The sequence below is a fragment of the Enoplosus armatus genome, chromosome 1, assembly GCF_043641665.1.
Source record: "Enoplosus armatus isolate fEnoArm2 chromosome 1, fEnoArm2.hap1, whole genome shotgun sequence".
Classification (NCBI taxonomy): domain Eukaryota; kingdom Metazoa; phylum Chordata; class Actinopteri; order Centrarchiformes; family Enoplosidae; genus Enoplosus; species Enoplosus armatus.
In genome coordinates, this window is record NC_092180.1 from 8345540 (window position 1) to 8369865 (window position 24326).

Sequence of the window (24326 nt, forward strand, 5' to 3'; positions counted from 1 at the left end):
GTTCTAAATGTAATAGCAATGGCTGTGGTAAATGAATAGACTATACAAGTAGAGCAAATTATAACCTTAGGTAATTGCTGTATTAAAATGTCTGGACAACATCTGCCGATTCTATTAACAGTCTCCAAACTATTTCACCTCTGACTCTTAAGATGCCTCTCTTCACACAATGTTTTCCATCTTTGGTCCAGATTCCTAGAGTTTGACTTACAGGGTGAAATTGGGGCCCTGTGACCCTGACCTACTCTGTTTCTGCAGCTAAAACATCAACTGCCACAAAAATGACTGTTTCCTAACCCATCTAACAATCGCCTGCAGTCATCATTTATCCTGCAGGCCACAGCTTACATCTACACCCTGGTGTATTTAACCATGTCTAATGCACAAAGTTGTAAATTCTCTACAAGCCACTCTGCTCCCGGTGCCAGCAGTCGTCTTCACAATTACCAGATGGTTTAGATTAGGGAGAAAAACACAAAAGAACACTTTTGGCCACATTTGGCTGATGGCCTTCTGTGAGGAGAGTGTCTGCGAGTGTATGTGTGTGTGTGTGTGTGTGTGTGTGTTGAATATACTAAAACACTCATGTACATGTGTATACACTGGTGAGTGTGGTTGTCTTCAGAGAGAGACAAAGAGGAACAACAGCACAGAGAGAGAGTCGGAATACAGAAGAACAAGTAGGAGGGATTCTGTCTCTGGTTGACACACACACACACACACACACACACACACACAACAAAAAAACAACTTACACTTATGTTGCATTCACAAACACTGAATAATCCAATACGTGTACCCAGAATTCCAGAGAGTGACATTCACTTTTATTAATGTTGTAATGGCCTCATTGGACCTCATTACTGACGTATAGACGTTGCTATAAGAGCTGCAATTAAATCACTAAACACATGTTTCATTACAGAATGGAAACACTTGGGCTCTTCAAGCTAACTGACTACAAAGTTGCTTTCTCAAAAATTAAAAGTAATTAATTTATAAACTTTTTTTTTTCTTTTTGTTTTTTAAGCAGCTCAACTGAGGCTGACATGTTGACGCCCAATCCTGTTCACAATCAGGATTAGACAGTACTTTACTTTACTTGACACATTAGTTTCAGTAGATGACAACAGATTGTGTTTGTTTGGGCATACTGGAGGAAATACGCTTTGATCCAGTTATTTTATTTCCATTCAGTAAAATCAAGTCAAGAATAGCAGTTTTATTGTTTAAATATAAATATGTTAATAATAAATGTTCATCAATGTGCTTTTCACCTGTCTAATGTATTTTGGTACTTGCAGAACTTCTAGATTTGGAGTTTTTTGTGTTGGTGCCTTCACTCTTGCGTTGTATCGTATGTATTTTAGTATTCACAGCATTTTGACCGCCTTTGCTTAATGAGTCTTTTTGCTGCAGGATGTGTTTTGTCCTTGAGGGGCCACAGTCGCTCATAAAACATTAGAGGCTGGAGAGAAGGTGGACTGGAGACTGGAGAGTGTGTCAAACAAGAATCTGCTCCAACTACAGGCAATAGCAGGTGACAGACACAGACAATATTGTAACTATAAAGCCAAAACAAATAAACACAATAATGAACCTGCAGGGAATGCTCAACTAATGAGGCAAGAAGATGACAAACATGCTATGTTGACTGACAGAGGAATGTAGCCTTTGTGGTCACTACAAGTTTGCATCGCCACTCATGAGTAGTTGTGTCCAAGAAATAAATATATATTTTTAAGTGTATTTTCAAAATAACTCAAATAAAACCTGCAGGCCTAATATGCTTAATATTGAATTTAAACACTAAATTTCATGTATAATTTACAAGTTGTGTGGGTGTACATGACGGGAAAACATTTGAAATGGAGCATTGCAGCACATAAAATGTAATTGATGGTTTTGATTACTTTTGACAAAAGCAAACATGTATGAAACAGCTTGATGCAAATTATTTGAAATTTGCACAAATTACTATCTTTTGTTGCCAAAAGGGCAGACTCTCTGAATTCATTAGAATAAGAACAAGTAACCCAAAGGGGCTGCTCTTTCCTCTATGTTTTGCACTCCTCTTCATCATCACACATGTTCTGCCATTCGTACTGCCCACTCTTTTAGTCATGGGAATCCACAGGTCAAATAAAGTGAAGTAGCTTCACAAGAAAAAGAACAGGAAACTGAGGTCACATTGAGGTCTTCTGAAAGGAACAAAGAAAAATCCCCAAATTTGAAGTGGTATGACAAGCCTGTTAGTCTGTCATGTTACACGATCCCAATTAGCCAGGCAGTCCTCAAATCCAAACTGTTTGTCCCGTCTTACATCACAGAGTACCCACACGATCTGTCTGCTGTAATAACAGCTTTAACTATGAATTCTTTTCCCTTCTCTCTCCCACAGACGCTACATCAAAGACAATGTCGTGGCAGAAACAATAGAGAAACCAGCCATTCTGCCATATTTGTTATGTCATCTTTAACAGGGGTGTGAAGGGGGCGCTGTGGTGGAGACCCTCATTAGAGACCAGAGGATGTCGAGCCAGTAGATGCTGAGGGGGCACCTCTCTGGCCCTTCTCTCCTCAACACACACACAGTGTACAGGAATGTGCCTGTCTCACCTAGAACTGTCAGTTTGATGTGCCAAACGCAGATTCACTCCCCTTTATTTGGAAGAGAGCTACTAGCAGTGCTTTACGATGCAAATTCCACTGTGTCCTTTTATGTGGAACCTTGCTAACATGCCTGTCATGTCATGCTTTCCAGCAGGGCTGCTTTAAATGCTGCACTCTCAAAGCCATGGTCAGGATCAACGGTTCGGCTGCTCTTAACCCAGAGTTAATATTCCATGAGTGGAGAAACTCTGAGTCAAGCTGGGTGCTCCCAAAGCAACCCATCCTCACTCAGGTGGACTCATGATAGAGAATTATTTAGATGTGAATAGAAAGGACTGTCAGTGAGCATGTGAGAGGGAGGAGGAACTGAGATAGTACCTCTGCTCTTTCTTGTGGTTTTATTGCCCAGCTATGGTCAGATATTGCATCATGTGTTTTCTCTGGAGCGTAATAATTTTATATAAATTTTAGCAAGTGTAAAAAGGAAGAACATTTAGCTTTCGGGCCTGTTTGAGCACACTTATTTCTCATGCGTTTTACAAGCCAGCTTATACCCAGAAAGGGGTAGACCGTTTTATCGACAATCAGCTTGCTTTTTTATTATTTATGACGAGAGGAACAGCTTGTTTTGGTAGATGGTGGCAATGTTGTTACTGCACTGTTCGCTTAGAATGAAACATAGCGTGGCGATAAGGCCTGCAAGAACACACTGATGTCCTCTGATGTCCTCTACGTTCTCCCAGCTCTCCCAGAACACAAGTATATCCTTATCACACATAATTAGTGCACAGTCCCAGTGTAAGCACAGGGAATATAAGCTCGACACACAGATACACACACACACACACACACACACACACACACACACACACACACACACACACACACACACACACCAAACACTGTTCCAACATCAAATCAATAAGCCCATCCGATGATGATTAACAGCACAAAGAAAGCACATTTTTTTCTGCCTGGTTGGCTATTTTTGTTCTGATATGTTTCTAATCCTCACAGACCTCACTGATTTTCATGAAAAGTAATTTCTGCATGCCAAATGCTGTGAGGATCACAGATGTATGAGCATCATATTGCGGACGTCACCTCAGGAGAAATGGGAGCTGTCCGGTGCACTGAATCGAGAATTTGTTTCAGCTTTCAAGTCTCATATGTTTTTGCGGTTTACAGAGATGCATTTGAATATGATTCAATGCAATTTGCATTTTAGATGCCTTTCCATGCTGACAGGGAGGAGATCATAATCTTTTTTTTTTCTCATTTGAACCTCTGTTACCCTGTGCTGTAACATCACAATGTTTTATATATATATATATATATACATACATATATATATATATAGTAGCGTGTTCACAAGTACAGTAGGCAGAGAATATGGAAAATGCATTTCTTGTATGACATGACTGATGAAAGCAAAAATATTGTTATAAGATGGTCTGTGGGCGCTGGCAATGTTTTATGTTGACTATTGAGGCGGGTATAGCTTGGTGTGATATTTGAGTTATAAATGTGTTTTTGTAACATCTAGTGAGGTTTGAAGCTGTATTTTGGCATCAGTCACCTTCTTCTATTGTAAATATTATACATAAACCTTTTTGATTTGGAGTGTGATTCATGATTTAAACCTTAAAAACAGTCTCACACAATATATGGATGGTAAACAGTCTGTCGTGCCACTGTGGTAAATTCAAGGTATTCTGCACTCACTTTATCCAGAAGAGTGCAACATAATGGAATGTGAAATAAATGTTTAATCTTCCATCATTTCTTAGCTTCAGTGGTTTATCTTCTCGTGCCACTGTGAGAGACGATGAATTGGAGATAAACTGATCAGATATTCATTATTTTCATGTCCTTGAGTCCTTTGCAGGTGGCGCACAGCTCACAAGCTCTGCTTACAATGCGTGCAGGTGATTCCTCGTGAGAGCTGACAGGTGTTTGGGTTCTACTTCTACCTCATCTGTAACGCACTTGGCCAGTGGGGACCTCCACCTTTTCTCAGACAGAAACACTTTTAGTGGCTCGTTGCTCAAATAACTCACTAGCACTCACTTACTGGTCACTTTGATGGCAAAATATTAAAGCTTTATATATGTTTTTCAAGTTTAAAGCAAATCAAATGTGTAGTGTCAAGGGGTTAGTATTACGGCCAAAGGCAACAAAAATGTGTGTGTGTGCAGCATTCACAGCAGGTGGGGATGGAAAGAGTACTAGAATATATTATTCAAAAGTACTGTTACTTTAAAGAAATTTTACTCAGGGAAAGTACAATTAAGTGTTTAAAAATGTGCTTCAAAGGAGGGGGGGGGTATATGATGATGATTACAATAATATTATATGATAGAACTATTCAATTACAAAACGCCTTTAAGCCACAAGATAAAGTGCATTATATCAATGTATACACAAGTGGTACAACATCACGCCATTCCCTGGTGTAAACCGCACCACCATGCCCTCATACATATATACAGTCTATAGTCCAAACCAGTAGTAAGATCCTTTTATAAAAGACAGACATTTGCAGCCTGTGCATACAACTGATTATCAATTATAAATATACAACCGCCTTCCTCAGTGTAGCCTTTCAAGAATGAACCAGAAAAGAGGACAATAAAACTGAGCTATGGACACCGCGGCAGGTGCAACAGGTAATATCAGGCTGCAGGAAAAGAATAACCTGCCCCTTTAACAGCAGGACGAAGCATCACCAAGACGGAAAACACAGAGATGTATGGAGAATATTTCTTGACAGCAGCTGTTGTCAACAAACACACACATTAAAGCAAAAAGAGCCTACACGCGCACACACTCTCATTCTCTCTCACACTCACACACACACACTCACACACACACACACACACACACACACAAAGAGAGAGTCAGTGTGTTGTTGTACTCACCTGTCGAGTCCTGAAGTCCTCCTCAATCTGCTCCACATGCAGGTTCACCTTCTCTGCTTCTTCACCCTCAAAGCATAAATGAACCAGTCCACTAAGCCTCCCTGGTCCTGCTGCGCTCCTCAAAGTTTCCAGAAACTTCAGAGCCGGAGGAGGCTCTGCAGTCGCGACTGTGACAGGTATTATTCTCAGAAACAGCAGCGAGACATCACACACCGTACTGAAGATCCGCCATGAACATTTTAGCATTTAGGTTAGTAATTTAGCTAAACTCAGCATGCACCCGTTGGTCACTCAACACGGTGGGTGTGTTTGATTCTTGTCACTTGACATACACGAGGGGTGGTGATTAATTAAGGTAAATGCTACCTTTTTTTCTTTTTTTTTTTTACCTATGCCGAGGTAATGCTATTCTTAGCCATAAGCCACAATGACACCATTTTTTTGGTTCTGTTGACAAACTGCTAGGCCTGGCCGCGTGCGACCGCACCTCTTTCGCGCACATTCAACACGTAACTTTTCCCCAGTGTCAGCTCAGTGCCGCCCTCCTGCGGCCGCACACACACCAGCAGCTAATTCCCCACTGGTGCAGCTGCTGATTTGGCTCCTTTCTTTTGCTGTTTATCGTGACTTCTTTACGTGACTTTTGTCCTTGTAACAGATGCGACTTGTAATTTAGCAAAGTACAATACTTGAGATATAAAATACTTAAATACATGTAGTAGGTCTACCATTACTGCTTTTTTGAAAAGTACACAAAAAACGACTTTGTAACAAGAGTGAATGTGATTTGTTACTTCTACTCCTGCGTTTTAGCTCATTGTTTTGGTTCTGTGGGCATCTTACAGACTGAATAGTCAAGTCTCACAGCTCTCATAAACCCCACTTATGAACTTGTCTGAGCAGGTAAAGTAATAAGTGAGTTTTCTTTAGGAATTGGTGGACCAGGCCAGTGTTAAAAGGCCAATGAACATGAATTTAGATTGGTCAGGGAGCCAGAAACACAATGCTCATGTTGTCATGTTATGGTTAAGGACAGGATTTCACCCACGTTTTTACCAACCATAAAGAGTAACTTAACACCACACTGAAAAGCAGTGTTTCACTGCCCACTCAGGGCAAACCCAGCATCACTGATAGGTGTGGTTCAGAAGTGGGCTCTTTTGCACCTGTATACACCAGCATGGTGTACTGACACATCGTGGAGAATATTTCTACATCAACAAGATGAGAAACCAATGGGAGTCTTCAAAAACAAGATTTTAAGGGGATGTTACCACACCAAACCTTTACATATCCCCAGCTATAACACAGCCTTAATCTAAACAATATCATGCCTAAACCCAACATTGTAGTTTGGAAAGGCCAGTCACAGCGCTCCTAACCATAATCCCTGGAGGGATTCATAGTTTTAACTGCTTGATGAGTATGTAGGTAGTCACTTGGTAGTAGCCTTAACAACCAGAAAAAACAACTTCATAATAGGGTAGTGTTTGTCTGCGCTGCCCACAAAAGTCAGTTAATTAAGCTTTAGGTCTCATGGTGTAAAAATTAGTTTTAAGGGATTAAAAAATGAATGATAAACCACACTGCTATAGACCCCAACCCCCACCCTGACAACCCATGCTAAAGATGCTCCCTCAAAGTGTAATTTAAATCTATGATTACTCTTTGGTCGAACTCAATTATTCCGCTCAGAAAGAGATATAGAAATCCTCTGCAAAAGTTTTTCAATAAAAGTTTTACAATGAAAGATGAGTCCAATAAAAAGCAATAACACTAGCACATCCTCATTAAAAAGTGCTTTGTCATATTTCAACTCCAAAGGCAACGTAGGACCAGAAGACTTTTATTAACCCATTAGCATGCTAATTACTCCAGGCGAATAACAACACATGGAGAGATGAGTGTTCTACCCCACCAGGTCATTTTAGTTGCGAGGAACGTGTTTCGAATAGTTGAGACGTATTTTCATGACCCATTTCTCATTGTGGGAAACATGTCCAAGTTGCTGCTGAAAAATGATACTGTCAGTGTAATGAGGGAGACACATTAAGCAATCCTGGCTTCACTGTTTGCAAACAAGCATCATTCATGATCAATATCCACGACTATGAAAGGTGATCCTCCAAGCTTTTCTCAATTGAGTTTTATTTTGTCTTTAGTCTGAGGTTTATGAGTAGGCTATAGTTGAGCGCCATACACTGCAAAAAGCCCTTAAATGTTTCTTTGTGTTTCGCTCGGTGTCTTTGCAGTTTTGTTTGATTTGATCCGAAATAACCTCAAATAGCTAAAGGCTGTTTCCTCCCCCGTCGCATATTAGAAATGTTTTAAATATATTGCTTCTTGAGAGGTGCTTACGAGAAGGCAAAGGGGGCTGAGGAAAGAGCAATAAGGATGGAGCAATGCTCGCTGTAGGGAAGAAGCTGGAGCTGCTAACACCATCGTCCAGGTGATGGGTTATCTTATAAAACAAGATGAAAGTCATGACTTTTGATCATGTACAGGAACACACCAGAGACTCATATGGAATTGTGTGTGTGTGTGTGTGTGTTCGTATAAGCTAGAGACAGAAAGACAAAGAGGGGGAGTTTAATGGAGTGTCTCAGGGCGAGGCACCGTTGTTCCCCCTCATCAAGCACGCTGGCAGTGCTTTAGCCCCATAATGGCTACCGTGTGCCCTGAGCCACTACACGCTCCACAGTTTCCTCTCACTCATTGCTCATGCTTATAGGCCAGGTGCGACCACGTTCCATACTGGGGGCGGGAGGTTGAGAGGATGCACTACATTAAGAGACAAGAGGCAAGTGGGTGCTGTGATAGGGAAGAGAAGAGATGCAGGTACGAAAAGGGACGGAAAGAGGAGGAGGGAGAGCCGGAGGAAGGGGTGACTGGTGAGGGCGGGAGGGGTTTATGAGGTGATTATGGAAGGAATCACATAACAGCACAGTCTAATCACAGAAACAAACGGCTGCCAGTCTCTGAGAGGGCAATGCTGGCTCCTATTACCGTGCCCATCTGGAAGTCCCACACATCGTCAAACACACATGCATGCTCTTTCATGTGTACACACATATGTACACTCAAGAGCATCTCTGACAGCAGCCATTTACAGGAGAGGAGTGATATTTGGCCAAGTGGAGAATAGTCTGGGGCAGCTGAATCCCTCCCTCATACATCACTGGCAGAAACCATTACAGACAATCATAACAGTGTCATTCAATGCACACGAGGAGGACATAAAAACAAAGCTGAATGGGCTGCCAACCTGCTCCCTCACACAGAGTCCGACGGCCTCAGCGTGTTTCTGTTTGTGGTTACTGTTATTCTCTGCATCTCTGGTTGATTTAAAACTATTTTTGATCTCCATGTGACTGAATAGGAAAACAGCCAGTATTGAATTCTGTTATCATCTCTGTTGATGGGATAAATGGTTTTAGAGAAGTCTCAGGTATAAGAATTATTAGTCAACCCTAAAACGGCACTTTTATTTACAGCCAGTTATTTACAGCTGAGCTTTTTTTTCTTGGTCTCTACTGCCCCCTAATGATCGTAAAGATGCACATTCTGATTGCAGTGATTGTGGTAGGAAAGGTTAACCCAGAATGGAGTATTATCAATATAATCTAAAACCATCAGACAGTGTCATCATGAGGAGTGAGTACTTCCATCAAGCCTCTTTTTCTACCCAAAACATCCCACAGCATTTTCACAAGCTAGACAAAATGCAGTGCTGGCATAATACAAAGATCTGTAGAGAAGGAAAAAAAACTCTGAACGCGTAAATGTGACATATCTGAGTCAGCTGAATGGCAGGATTTGCGGCACAGTGCACCCACTGTCAGGGGAAATTATCTGACTAAGCCTGATGTTTTCAACTTATCAGTCCCACCAATCACTAAGTGTCATTCAAAATGAATAAGGTGATAATGAAGGATGACACAGAGCTGGGGGGTTTTAACTAAAGGTGACGGTGACATTTAACACTGTAGCCTATTTCCCTTCCTCTTCCCTTCCTCTGATCAAAATATCAATCGTTTTATTGCAGGGGAATACAGTTCTTTTGTTTTCCAAAAATAACTCCATCAACACTTAAATGCCTCTTTTTCAGCATATGACTTCAGTTTCATTTGCATTGACACATACCAGTAAAACATGTAAATGAAATTACACAGCTTTGATAGTATCTGTTTTTTTCTTTTTCCCTTGTCAGCGAGTTTTGGCTGTGTGTGACTACATGTACATTTCAATGAAGACATACCTTCTTCAGAGCAAGCATAGGAATGTTGGTACCAAACTGCACTGTTAATTAGCTATAATTAACAGTTGTGAACAGAATTAATTAGAAAATGAAAATCTCTAGCCCTGCACCTGGGAGTGAATCTCATCTCACCACAGCTTTCTCTTCTCCCTGCCAATGCCTAAATGGCTCTTGTTTGAACGGGTAAGGAGTCTTCACCGTTTCTCCACCTCAGAGACCTTTATGTGGTTCTCTCTCTTCACAGGCTTCATTGTCTCCTCAGCTCAGATAAGAAGGCTATTATGAGCTTCCTTTAAAATTTACAATGGCTGCAGTATGACCATCATCAAACTCAAGGTCTTTTAAAGTGCTATGGCTTTACACACTCCCTCTCTCTCTCTCACACACACACACACACACACGCGTCTATCAGTCTAAGAGTGATCTTTTAGTTGCTTCTCTCTTTAGAAACATCTTATCAGTCCTGATGGTTGAGATTAATGATCAGCCAGAGTACAAAGGCACACACAGACAGAACCATTTACAACAGTCCACTTTTAAAGCAGGCACTATTCAAAAACACCATTTGTTGAAGTCATTTTTTCTCATATCCAATCTCCATTAGAAAAAACAGCTTTTCAAACCTGAATGCAATTCCTAACTCTAAAGTAGTTTCTGTTAAATACTGTTGTCCACACAATGTGGACTATTGTATAACTATGAAGTAGGTATTAAAAGGACTAAATCTGTGCCATATTCCTTCCCACCGGGGCTGGATGTTTGGCACTATCACTCAGCCAGAAACAGTAACTCTGAAATGTCCTCTACTTTACAGAAACACAACACAGTATAGGTGTATTTGCTACCTTTCTTGATCCTGCATTATTGGCCAATGAGCAAACACTTGTCTTTGTGGGGTTACTTTCCTAATCTTACTATCTGTCGTCTTTTCTTTTTTATTAACCACATTGGTCTGTGTCATGAAAGAATCCTGATAATCTCACTGTAGGTTGTTGAGCCAACAGAGCCGTATGTAAGCTGAGGGGAGGGAGGGGCAGAGCTGCCCAGCAGCAGCAGTGGCACCGTGTGGTATAATAATTTCCTCTTGCTCTATAGGCTACTACATTCCTGGGGTTCACCCGTCTGCCTATGCCAGGCACACGAGTAAATGCTACTACATGTGTGCATCCAAGAAAATACACACAAGCAGATGCACACAGACACACACGTATAGTAAACTTCCTAATAAACACAGACAGTCATGCACTTTATACACAAATATGACACGTGTTAGTATGAATAAATTTCACAAGCAAAGACATACACACAGACATATTTCTTCTACTACAACTACTACTCCTGGTATGAGGAGGTAAGGAAATAACTCACATCCTTTGTCTAGTTTATTCAAAACACCAAAACCACACAGAGCAGGCCCCCAACCAGCCATTGTGCATCTGCATCTTATTTGCTCACTCATATCAGTGCTCCAAAAGTCCCTTAGGTGAGTTGTCGCCAATCAACAGTGCCCTCTTCTGGCTATCATATCATATTACACTATCAACACATTTTCAGTACAAGTTGCAGCAACAAGCCATTTCTTCCATAAATGTCACATACCCAATGTACCACTTCATATTAGATGGATAACAGAGGAATCTCAGTTAAAATACAATAATTTGAGTTTGAAATGTAATATTTATGCATTTACCAGTTAGAAAAGACATTTCTGATGGAGCGCCTTCAGATACTATGGTGATATACCAGAAGTCTGAGTCATTTTCTATTAAGATTTTTTTTTAGGCCTAGAAAAAGTGCTCCTGCTTGGCCAGACTAAAGGACCAAAAATGGTGGGAACATTTACAGCAATTGAGATGATGGAAGACATGTAACAACCCCGCAAAAATAGCTATTCGTCCCTGTATTTTGAAATACAGTGTATGATTTGTCTTGTCTTTTTTTGACATGTGCAGCTTAAATGGAAAACTGTCACACATTTCTTGAAAAGAATTACTAAGTCACCACCATTGTCCTGGGTGACTTGAGGAAATCAGTTGAGTTAGTGGGTTTACGTCACCACACCTAAACCTCCCTGTCATAAACAAAAAGTCCAAACCTGATTAAAGAAAAAGGCAGATATTTGAAGCCATTTTGAAATGTATTTGAATTATAGATATACAGAGTCCTGAAATAAGGTTTGAGGTCCGGTCCACATAATCTTATTATATTTTTTCCAGAGAATAATTGCTGCCATTTCCTGTAGTGGTAAATCACATATCCGGAAAAAGATTCACAGAGCATCAAAGTTGGAAACCTTCCAAAATGAACAAAAACAAAACAAAGTCCTTTCCACTTGTTGGTAACAGTGACATCAGACTGTATGAGATCCAAGAGGTTACCAGAGCCATAATGTTTGAAATCCTATTAATAGTTAGAGTGGCGATTTGTCCTCAAAATTAAATTAAATTAAAATAAATAATAAAACAAAAAACAAGAAAAACAAACTCAAAATCAAACACCCACTGAGGCACCTAAGGAAAAGAATCTTACGCAAGGAAAGTAAGTCCAATAAGTCCATTGTCCAGGCAAGCATGACGCTTTCGTGTGGTTTATTTGACCATTTTAGCAAGCAAGCAAACAAACAAAGACCGATGGCGTCTGTAGCCTCTCCAGCCCTGGTAAAAAACCATAAACGCTTCCCTGTGCCTGCTGGCCCTATGCCTCCCTACCCATATATAGAATCACCTGACTTCCCCCAAATATTCAAAACAAAAGCATTAACAAATATTCAAATTAACTAGAGTACTGATGCTAATATTGTAAACAAAAATATTCAGCCGTGTTAAATACAACAGCAACAAAATAGATAACCCTAATTATTAAATGTCACAAAACAATGAATAGCTCCAACAATAGTACTGTAGCATGTACTAGAATGATGCTGTTTTGCTGAAATAAAATAAACTTAGAAATAGCCAGAAATAGCAATATTTGTTGCTAAAAACAGTTCTAAAGATTATTATAAGGCATGTTACCTTTATTAGATAGTTGTCAGGGGAGAGGGACTGGAAGTATTGAGAGACAGAGAGAGTGATGACACTGGACTAAGGTCCCTAGTCAGACTCAAACTGGGATATTGCTGCTGATATGTAACTTAGATCTCTTGGCTATAACAAGTTGCCCCCCGTGAGACATTTTTGACTCCCAGAAAAAAAGGAAAGCTATGAAGCAGGTATTAAAGGATTAAATCTGTGCCATATTCCCACCTACTGGGGCTGGATGTTTGGCAATAGGTGCTAATTATTACTCAGCCAACTCTGACAAAAACAATAACTCTGAAATGTCTTAGAAAAACAACATGAAATAATTAATAGTACTGCAGCATGAATTACAATTGTACTGTTTTGCTGGAATCAAACAAACTTTCAGAAATAGCCGTGCTTGTTGTTTCTAAGGATTATTTTATGGCATTGTTGCCTTGATTAGATAGTTTTCTGGGGAGAGTGAAAGGAAATATTGAGCGTAAGAGAGGGTAATGACTGTGGACAAAGGTCCCTAGTCAGATTCATACTGGCTACAATAAGGTGCCGCGTGTGAGACATTTTATCGACTCCCGTCTGTCCGACCCTGTCTTCTGATGCTAAAACGAAAGTGATGATCCCTCTGTTGTCCTGTAGTGGTTGACTGCAGAAGAGATCCCTCGCCTTCAAAGTATTGTAACTAAAACAAATCAAGGCCAATCTTCTGTGCACAAATATAATATTCAGTAATTCGTTTTTTTAAAAGAGGTTATAGTCACAATATAGTGTTTTTCTAATGTTGTTTTAAAACATTGTGTCGTAAGAGGATATTTTCATGAACTTCAGTGCACACAAAGCAACATGTATGCATAATCCTACTTCAATGACAGCAGCACGCGTGTCAGAGCCTGCTTGCTGACAGGTAGCCAACCTTTTCGACAGCGGCCTCAGCCTGACTCCAGCCTTCGACCCTGCAGCGCAAACTCTGGCTGAATGTCAGTGAGGGATCTCACTGTTACATTGTCTTATTATTGTCAACAGTCTATAGATGCATGCCCACTCTTAAAACACTGTATAACTTACAACTCAAAACATGACCTAACCATCAGCTCAGGGTTTTAACCACACGATGATACTGATGCAGTAATGTGACTCGTATTCTTCATTGACTAGGATAACACTGTACTGCTGAACCCCCTTGATGAAAGTATGAATAACAGATGTGTTAACCTGTTTCTATGCAAATGTTTGAAAGAGAAATAAATTGACATGCAAATTTGCAGATTTGTGTGCACCAGTGAATGCTAAAGGAAAGTCATCTGAGGTGCATAATATAAACAAATGACCATACAGTTGTTCAGCTCTCTATAACATGCCATCTCTCCTCTTCCCTTTCAGGAGCTCATCACTGTCTGTCACAGCGAGTCAGTAACCTGTTGCAACTCAACTGGGATTATAAACTTTGGTAGGGTCTGTTTGTGTGTGTGTGTGTGTGTGTGTGTGTGTGTGTGTGTGTGTGTGTGTGTGTGTGTGTGTGTGTGTGTGTGTGTGTGTGTGTGTGTTGTATGCCAAGCCCTTGATCTTCTCTTCACACATCAGAGCCACCTCAGAAATCAGCTCACGCCCACCATCTGGTCCTCTGTCACATACTGTACTTTGCATAGAAGAACTCATATTTGTGTCTGACAAATTACACACAACAGTATATCACTCATATGCACAGGTACTTGGGGAATAAGACACGTGCAGACGCTCTGTAAGCACAAGCACCTGCCAAAAATAGAACAGGATGTTGCTCAAATATGAATGAGACAGAGAAACACAATAAAGCCCAATAATGTGGAGATGAAAAACACAGGTAATCCTGTTACAGCACAAAAGGGGCAGAGGAAACTTTGCAACGCAAATGCACTCATGTGAGCAAACCCACCCACACACACACACTATTAAAATTGCATTATTGAGCAGAGGGACAGACCTGAATAGGATTCTGAACCCCTGAATAGAAAAGGAAATAATTCACACGCACACATCGGCAGTGGCAATGAATAATCCCTGAAACAACTGCAGGTGTGAGAGATTCATCAGCTAGCCCAAGGCTGGCTGGACAGGAAAGCAGGAGAGACAGATGGACTAGTTAAACCACAGTAAGGGAGGCTGACCTTCCTCAGAGCGGGAAGAGGAGGGGAGAGCGACAAGAGTGTAGAGAGAGAGAGAAGGAAAAGAAGGGGCGGTGTCAAAGACTGAGACGATGCTCTGGAATAGCTGTCATCAATCTTCAGTATCTCTGCAGACACAGAAATCTCTGAGAGTCTGAGCAGGATTGCAATGTGTGCGAGACAGAGATAGAGGAGGAGCAGAAGAAAGAAAGCGAGAGCATTTCAGACTTACTGTGCAATAGTGAAGCAGGTGTATGAGGTTAAAAAACATGCACGCCAAAATCAAAAACTGTAACGTGCAGGAAGAAATCACTGAGGCCTATGGGATGAAGAGAAGTAATTACACTCAACTGCTGCAAGAAACCGCCTACTGACAACAGAACAAATTAACCTGTTATGAGAAGCGCAAATTGTGAGCAGTTGTAATTTTTCCCCCAAGAGAGAAAAAGCATCCATCCATCCAGAGGCCCTGACTGCCATCTAGTTAGAGCGGTTTTTGTCTTATTAAGTGTTACTGTTACCAAATCCTGAGGCTGATGAGGATACAAAGCATTTTCAAGCTTTTTATTCAATATTAATTAGTCATAAAAACTAGTTCAATTAACAAATTAAACAAATCAAAAATCACATTTTCCTCAGAACAACAGTCACAAGGTGCAATACAAAGCATAAATACAAATTTCACAAAGTAGAGGATAAAAACTAAAATATACATATTAAAGCACTTGTTGTGAAACTACAAGACAGTCCTAGTGGAAGGGGACCGCATTCATTCAACTGCAGACAGACATTATTAAACATTATTATGTACCTGCACTCACTAAAAGAACTGCAGCATTTGATCAAACACTTGAAATGACTTATATGATGATGCCAGAGATTGGGAACAACAATAGCAAAAACAATGGCCTCCTTCAGTCCTAAAAAGCAGTCACAGGATTCTTTGGATCTAGCTGAAGAAATGGGACATTTTTTCTCTGAGATTCATGCTCACCTCTGCAGTGCTTTATATTTGAACAAAACAATTCTGCTCTCGTGGATAAGCACTGAAGGGTGGAAAGCACTTGAGCAATGTGTTGAGAGTTCAAACTGTCACAGCAGCATTCTGCAGTCAGATAAAGTGCAAAGGCAGCTAAGTGTTATAGGCACATTATAGTAGCCTAGTAAAGAAGACAAAACTGATAAAATTTTGGCAATTTGTAGTTATAACAACAACTATCATCATCATACTGTAAGATTTGTGAGTATGTTTTGACATGTTGTGCTAAAGGACTAATGTGTGTAACCATGTTACTCAAAGTATGCTGTCTACTGATCTATTGCAGTGACACTGCCACTTTTATATTCTTTCACACACAAAAAGCTAGCTAGGTTAAAAAATGGCCAGAAAGGCTTCCATCTCATCAGGGGCAGACCTTGCCCCTGACCATAGCTTTCAGTCATTACAGGCTTTAAAAAAAGTCTGACCTTACATCAGAGTTTAAGGGCAATATCTGCACTTTTATTGCTGCTGTTATGAAATGTTTTACTTTCCTGTACTTTTCATTTACGCATGTTCTTTTTAAGGCAAACAAAGCTGCTTAGTTCTTGTAGTTGGAAAACTCGCCTGTTTTATTCCTGTGTTTACTCATTGATGTAAAAAAAAAAAAAAAAAACTTGATTATTGATGTAAACAAACCTCTACCATCATAAAACTTTAATAACTTACTAGTTATATTGTAGGTCCATATAGTAAAATGTATTTGGTGTTTTGTTGATGACAGCTGCTTCCAATCCTGTGTTATAAGTGTTTGTTGGTGTCTCTTTGTACATTTATATCATGGATTGTGGCTTTTTAAATTATTCACATATTTTATTTATTTGCTCTGTCAGTTCATCTGGCAAGGTAGTCATCATTAGTATGAGTTGTTACAGTTGAACACAATCAGCTTTGTGAAATGTTGAGGGGAGGAAGCTCAAGCTAGAGACAGAGAGACTGCATGCAGCCTGATCTGAGACCGGAGGCATGTACCACACATCTGTTCATGAATAGGGTAGATGGATGAACACTTGAGTGGCCTGTTTTAAGCCTGCTTCCAAATCCTCCCATGTTCTGTCTCACTTAGGGCTCTTGAACTCCTCTCAAGTGGATGGATGAGAATCATGCCCAATCGTATTCAAGAATCTTGTTCTTTGGAATGCAGCATTGCATTTCCGCCATTAGTATGACGCATTTCATCTTCTTTCTAAGCACACAGTATGGAACTAATAGAACGACGGGTGAAATTATAGTGTATAATGTGTAAAAGATAAAGTGTAGTGCTGCATGCATTTTGCTCGATTCATATGTACAAACAGTCATGGTGTAATGGTTATCCTAGTGGCTCTTGTATATACAATAATAATAATAATATACAAAAGACGCTTGAAATGTTCTGATCTCGTTATTCTAACTCATGGCTGTCTTTTTGTAGAGGCTAAGAGCTAATTGTGTAATTAAACAGCAGTTTTGAAAGCTATCTGGAATCTTTTCTTCCCCCATGTTCTCTCCATATTATCTCCACATAATGTTTCAAAGCAACAATCAACATAATAGATATCCTGTGCTGCTCTCCTGGGCCCCATTAGCATTATTTGCAAACATCACAATACATAATTCTATTCAAAACTGCCACATTTTCAGAGAACCACTGAATAATTATTTTGGTTGGTGCATGTGTGTGTGTTTGCTCCCTGCTGGTGAAGGCACATTTCTTTTGAAACAGTGACAAGACAAAATGCACACCAGTAATCACAAATTGTCGAAACACACAGAGCAGCATGAATGGTGTTTGACTTGGTCATAAAATTAGATAAAAAAGATTCCTCAGATATTCAGTCTGATTATTTAGTTTTAATCAAGTCTGACTGAAATGTCAGATCCACTTTTCCTCATTTCCTGTGAAGACACAAGATACCATTGTGCTCGAGCTGTTGTTTATCACTGTACATAGGTGCTCCTCTCACACTGTAAATATTGATACTTCATGACAGTCACATTTAAATAGTATGCACTGATTTAATTATTTAAGATTGTGAAGAAGCTCCATCACATTTTTGTTTTGGGGAGCGGAATGGCTTGCACCTCAGGGCCAGACTGGAGCTCCCTACAGCTAGCAGCCATCCATGAAATGAGAAAATCTATAATGCATTTAATTCTGTTCTCTGTAGATCAAGACTCTGTCTCCCAATGGCACTGCAGAGACTACAAACACTGCATCAACCTTCTGCCAACCCTACTGCAATATCCATACGTACATATAGTAGCTATTACTCAGTGTCCACCATCTCTGTCTCTCTCTCACACACGCACACCTACTGAACACACACTTGCCTGAGCCTCCTTTCCTGCTCTAAACACGGTCTTCTTTCACAGGTTAGCTATCCTGTAGCAATGTGATATCCTTATATACTTCTTTGTTGGCACTGTTCTCTCTGCAATGATCTCAGCACTCTTGGCCATCTGCACAATGCCTCTGGTACTTAAGAGATGAATCCCCTGTTTCTTAAAACAGTTTATTTTAGTTGTTTATTTCCCCTTCAACCAGCACAGATTGTACTTTCTTATGCTGGACCTCTTGCTAAGCATCAAACATTGTGCAGAGTCTACGATTATAGAACAGCTGTAAAGTCTGACACTCAGTTGAAAAAATGGTAGTCACCAAATGCTAAATGGACAGACACAGTATTACACATGCTACAGGATGAGTGTGCCGCCATTGTTGTTGACACTGTTTACGTGTATGTGTCACATTCTCTCAGGGCTACTGCCTCACAATTTTCTGGTCTGTTGTCCTGTGTGTCATGGTGGCTGGCAGGCAGGCCCGGCCTGATGATGTCAATGTGGCTTAAATAACTAGGCCAGTGCCATGATGGTTGGTTGTGTATCACCACCATGCATCCCTGTCAGTCCTCTCATCATTTATCTATAAACAATGGAGGAGAGAGTGTGACAATGGAAACGTAAGAGAGGGTACAAAAGGGAAAGAGGACAAACAGTATGATGGTGATTTGCTCCATTAAATCTCATCAGTGAGACGAATGAGAGTAGATAAGGAGATGAGGGACAGTTGCAGCTACAAAGAACCTCAGCCGGGTCTAACTCACTCAATCCCTGTTCTCTGTAAAGTGTCAAACAGTATAGGACATAATTATCAGGCTGCAACTAAAGATTATTTTCATTTTCAATTAATCAGCATTGATTGGTTCATTCTAAAGTCTATAAAAATGCTCTCCATGTCCTCCATCCATCCATCCACTCAACCATCTTACAGTGGTTTAGCCTGTCCTCCGAGTGTCCATACTCATTCAATCAGATAAGAGTGAAAAATGCCCATCATAATTTCCCAGAGCTCAAGGTTTTGTCTGACTAACAGTCCAAACTTCAAAAGTATTCAATTTACTATAAAGTAAGACAAGGGAAAGCAGCAAATCTTTAAATTTGAGAAGCTGGAACCATCCAATGTTTGGCATTTTGCTTGAAAAATTACCCAACTGCTTATTTGATTATCAAAAGTTAGAATTAATAGAATGAATTTTCTGTAAATCTGCTAATCCATGAATCAAGTAATTGTTCCAGTTCCACATATCTTGACATCTAAAGAAAATGAGCTATATAATTTCAAACTGTCATTTTGGAATCAGATATCGTTTTTTCTCATGCGCTAATTGAGTGATTGCAGCACTGTTTCACATGCATCATAAAACCAACAATTTCATGTGACCTTATTAGACTTGAATAGGAAGAGAATGAGGCCACGGGCAAACCCACATAAGAAAACACCACAGCTTCATAAATGTGTTTCTGTTAAGAGTATGGCTGCTCTCTGCTGCATTTTAACGGTTTTCTCTCATTCGATAACTTATTTTCGGTCACTGTGAAAATGACTACCCCATCAGTGCTGGTTTTACCCCAGACTCTACGTTTATGATCAATGAACTCAAATCGTCGTCGGAGGAGGGCTACAGCTCTACAAACTGGCGCGCCGTAAACATAGAAAAGCAATGCTAGAGCAGTAGTACAGTGCCCCAGAAAGAAGTACGGTTAATCATTAGAAGACGTTTTTAAGTCATCTTAAATAATAGATACGACAACATAAACAGCTGTCTTTTTTAATTCAGAAATAAGCCCAATGAACCACTAAGTGAAATTCAGGAGTTGATATTTCCCAGTTTAGATGAAATATATCTATGGCCATTCAGTCGTGCCTCGAGAACGCCGTGAACGCGCATGTCAGGTTCGCTGCAGAGATCCGGCTGCCTGGGCTCTCACGATTAATCGCAGGGATGGTGTTGACAGCGAGAGGCGACGGACGGCCAGTTTTACATGTTTAAATAGGTGACAGGTAATGGCCAGGTGAAATTACACTTATACGGGTCCAACACAAATTCCCCGCGACCCTACCGTTGGTGGAGGAAGACGACACTGCCAGGCCGAGGACAACGTTAACGTTACTGATGGAATTCCCAGTCGCTGCTAGATGGAGAAACCGAAAGGGTGGACTCGTTATTAATAATTAAAGAAAAACCCTTCTGCTGCTAAAATATAAGGAAAATGCATCTGCATCAGGTGCTGACGGGAGCTGTAAACCCCGGAGATTGCTGCTATTCGGTGGGAAGTGTGAATGATATTCCTTTCACGGTGAGGATTTATTTTGATATTATTTGCTCAGGATGACACCCAGAAGCTAACGAATGACTAGCTAGCAGGATAGTTAGCTAGCTTGCGTTATATTGGCTGTAAACGGGTTGGCTAGCGAGCTAAAGCGCTGGCTAGCCGGGTAGTATGCTAGCCAAACTGCCGCACCGAGACATTCACAAACAGTGAGTCGAGACCACTCGGGGCATCCTTCTCACAAGCCCCTCTTTCATTTACCTTGACAGCCAGTCACATTGACAAGCTAACATCCTCACGTAGGAGCTCAACGGTAACGTCTGCATCTATTCCTGCAGGGGTAACGTTGTATTATTTATCGCTCCAAGACAGTTGACGCTAGCCACTCAAATGACCTTTAGCTGCATCTCGTAACGTTAGAATTACTGCAAGGGAATCCCTTTGCGCAGCCATAACATTATTGGCAAACATTTGCAATGGGACACGCTCAGACGAAATTTTGCAGTGCACACTACAAGTGACTAAGTTACGCACGGGGCTTGACAAAATTGCGCACCACTACAGGATGGGTAAAAGCCGTGTTGTGTCTGGTTGCAGTACTAGCTAAGCTTGCTACCATTTGGCGTTAAATCCTCCTCACGGATCATTAGCTCCCTGTCATCCTAGCATCAGCTGCGCCAGTCATGACGTAGAGAGCCATATATGGACACACGAGCCAGAGGGCTGAATGGCAGTGTTTTGGTGTGGAAAATAACATATTCAAAAACGTGGTGCCATCTGTCATCATTTTGAGTTTAGTGAAATAGAATACACTTACAGTTTTATTACTGATGTGTATTGGCCTTTTATCAGCTAAAATTTGGGAGCTTGGGATCAGTCATTTAGACTTTATATGTAGGACTACAAATGCTGATCAAACAGTATACCTTGAACCAAATCCTGTGTGTGTTATTTATTGACCTCTTGGGGCTATACATATCTCTTGTCTGTCTGAGGTCTGGCAACTTCCCAACATTTCTCTTTGTATCTCAGGTTGACAGTGCCGAGAAGCCCAGTCAATATTCAATTTCGTACAGCGAGACATGAACGAACCTACAATATTACATTCTCTTTTGTGATAGCAAGAGTGCACAATAGTTAATAACCCTAACACATGTTGCGACTCTTTTGCTGAAAATGGATCGGTTGAAGTTATAGTGGAGAGTAAAGTGTAGTAGAAAGTAAACTGTAGCATCTTAAGTCACCTCTTGTATTGAGAGTAGAAGATGAGTGATGATGACTTTATTGATAGTTGGATGATTGTCCATAATATCCCATAAGGAAAAGCCATTGCTGTTGCTCAAGATGACATTGCAAAGTCTTGAGAGATCTTAGTTTCATGTTTTGTTGCAATTTCTGATTTTGTAAAATGACAGATACATTTTCTTTCTCAAAATATCTACCTGATACTTAGGGTTTGTTGTCCACAAATATTGAAAGGTGAGAAAATATGCTAATCCTTTGTCATTATATGATGAACATCAGAAGGGAAGTTTAAGATTGGTTCAAGATGGAAACAATTATGCCATGAGTTTTGCCTTGTTGATGACTACATACATTGTAGCTGTCATGTCAGTCAGCAGGACCAGATTCATGTAGTACTCACGACCCTTGTTGTTAATATTAAAAGCGATGTGACTGAGTTAGTTAATTTCTGCCAATGCAGGCTCACAGTAAATTCTTAAGCAGCTATGTTGCTATGCTGAGAACACTGTGAGCCTGTCTAATGGCTACCAAATCTGGGCTTGGTTTGTCGATTAGTGATGTGGTGCTTTGTTGTTGTTTTTTAATTTTTATATTTTCTTATTTTGCCAGAAACATAGACACCCTCTCCTTCCTTCGTTCTGATTCCCCTAGTCCTTTGGAATATAGTGCCTTAAGTCATTGTCCTGCTCATTTCTGTTCAAACTTAAAAGAGGAGTTGTCCCCCTTTCCACTTACACTGACCCCAGATCAAGGCTGTTTGAACGTAAACAGTCAGGCTTTGTACCTAGGGTCATATCTGCTCAACAACATAGGACAGAACTGGTTGTGATGCTAAAGCCTTGCACGTTGCCACAGGGCCCCAGTTTCTGTGTCTGAGAGGGCATTTGAAGAACACTAGACATCATGTCTAATACAGTTACACTCACACTGACCCCTAGGGCTCCTAGGCCAGACCCTGACACACACACACACACACACACACACACACATACACACACACTACAACTAACTTACAGCAGCCAGGAGTGTGCCAATTCAAATGAGCAAGCATGAGGATAGAGCTTCTTCGGATATGGACTCATTCCATCTCCATGCGATTTGTTTCTGTTAGCATGACTTCTACAATGTTGCATGCCCAACTTGCATATTGACAGAAATTGGAAGACATATTTAAATGTAGTTGAAATGAAGGACAGTCAAACACAGGTGCACTGTCGTTGTTACTCCAGTGGTCCAATGGATGGTGGATATAGTTTTGTGTTGAGAACCGACAGTCATTTTTTCAGCTATTTTGTGTGATTTGTGTTTATTACATTGTAAAAGTTAAACACTGAAGACAAGATGATAATGTCCTCGTGAGAGGTTGTAAGCATCATGGTTAGAGAGACTATTTTCATGTGTATTACGGTGCTTTTTTTAACTGTGTTCGATGTTGGAATTGTACATACGAAGTGCCTTGTGGGTTTGATATGCAAATAATGTGTGAGCCCCTAAAAATAGAATACATGTGTACAAAGCGCAGAGAGAGAGTACATACCCCCAGCAAGGCTGCATGTTCTTCTTAATTTTGTTATTTCAATAATAGAAAATATTTATTCTGCATCTGGATTTAGATCTATATCAGAATACAGATATCACATAATGAAAGACTGTGATACAGATTGGCTGAAGGCGGTAGTGATTTTCTGAGATAACTTCAATCCTGTCTGGGAATATTCAAGTTTCTATGTATTGTGCAAGTATGAATAAGTGTTTCAGACCTATGGCCCTTTAGATTTAACATGTTACTGCAGACAGTCTGAATGCCACCAGATTTAGCTGGAACGCTACGGGTAGATGTGTCTTCTGAATTCTGTTGCAGTTGCATAATGCATTCAGGTATGGAGTTATGGCAGTTTATGTCAAGTACAAGATTCTGGACACCATTTACAGAACAATGGAATTGCATACCGAAACACAAATTTCATGTTCATCAATTATGTAACAAAATTCAAAATGACCGAAAATCAGGCAGAAATGGGTGCGGCCTATACCAAACCAAGGAATGAAGACAAAGAAAAATTGCTTCTGTGTCTTACAGTTAAAGAATTATAAGCCAAAAGTAACATGCTATATAAATGATGACATAGTACAGTCCAAGCCAAAAACTGTTCCTTAGCCCATGGCATAATTGTCCCAAAAGTTTCAGAGACATCTTTTAAGTTGTTGTTTTTTTTTAATATACTGCTAACTTTAGATAGACAAACAAACATAACTTTATAACCCTTGTCTGTTTTTCCATTAAGTTGCTGCAATTGCAGATAGTCTAGCTGGATACATTGATTATGTTGGATATGATATAACCAACAGACAGAATAGAGACAGATCAAGGCCGGACTCGGTGTAGTTTGGCTTTTAATGCACACTGCTTTACTGCAGACATGTTACTGAGAATAACTAGGCCCCTTAGGTTATTGCTGTAGACAATGGGATCAAAGTATAGGTCTGTGCTATAGGTTT

At 40.3% G+C, this 24326-nt stretch overlaps 1 protein-coding gene across 1 annotated transcript in view; it reads left to right on the forward strand.

Moving 5' to 3' along the window:
- The first annotated feature begins 20522 nt into the window (after positions 1-20522).
- dmxl2 (Dmx-like 2) overlaps positions 20523-24326 on the forward strand; it is a 36741-nt gene continuing 32937 nt past the window's right edge. Inside the window, 1 exon segment of the mRNA XM_070910975.1 lies at positions 20523-20609. Within this exon segment, the coding sequence (XP_070767076.1) occupies positions 20523-20609 (87 nt within the window).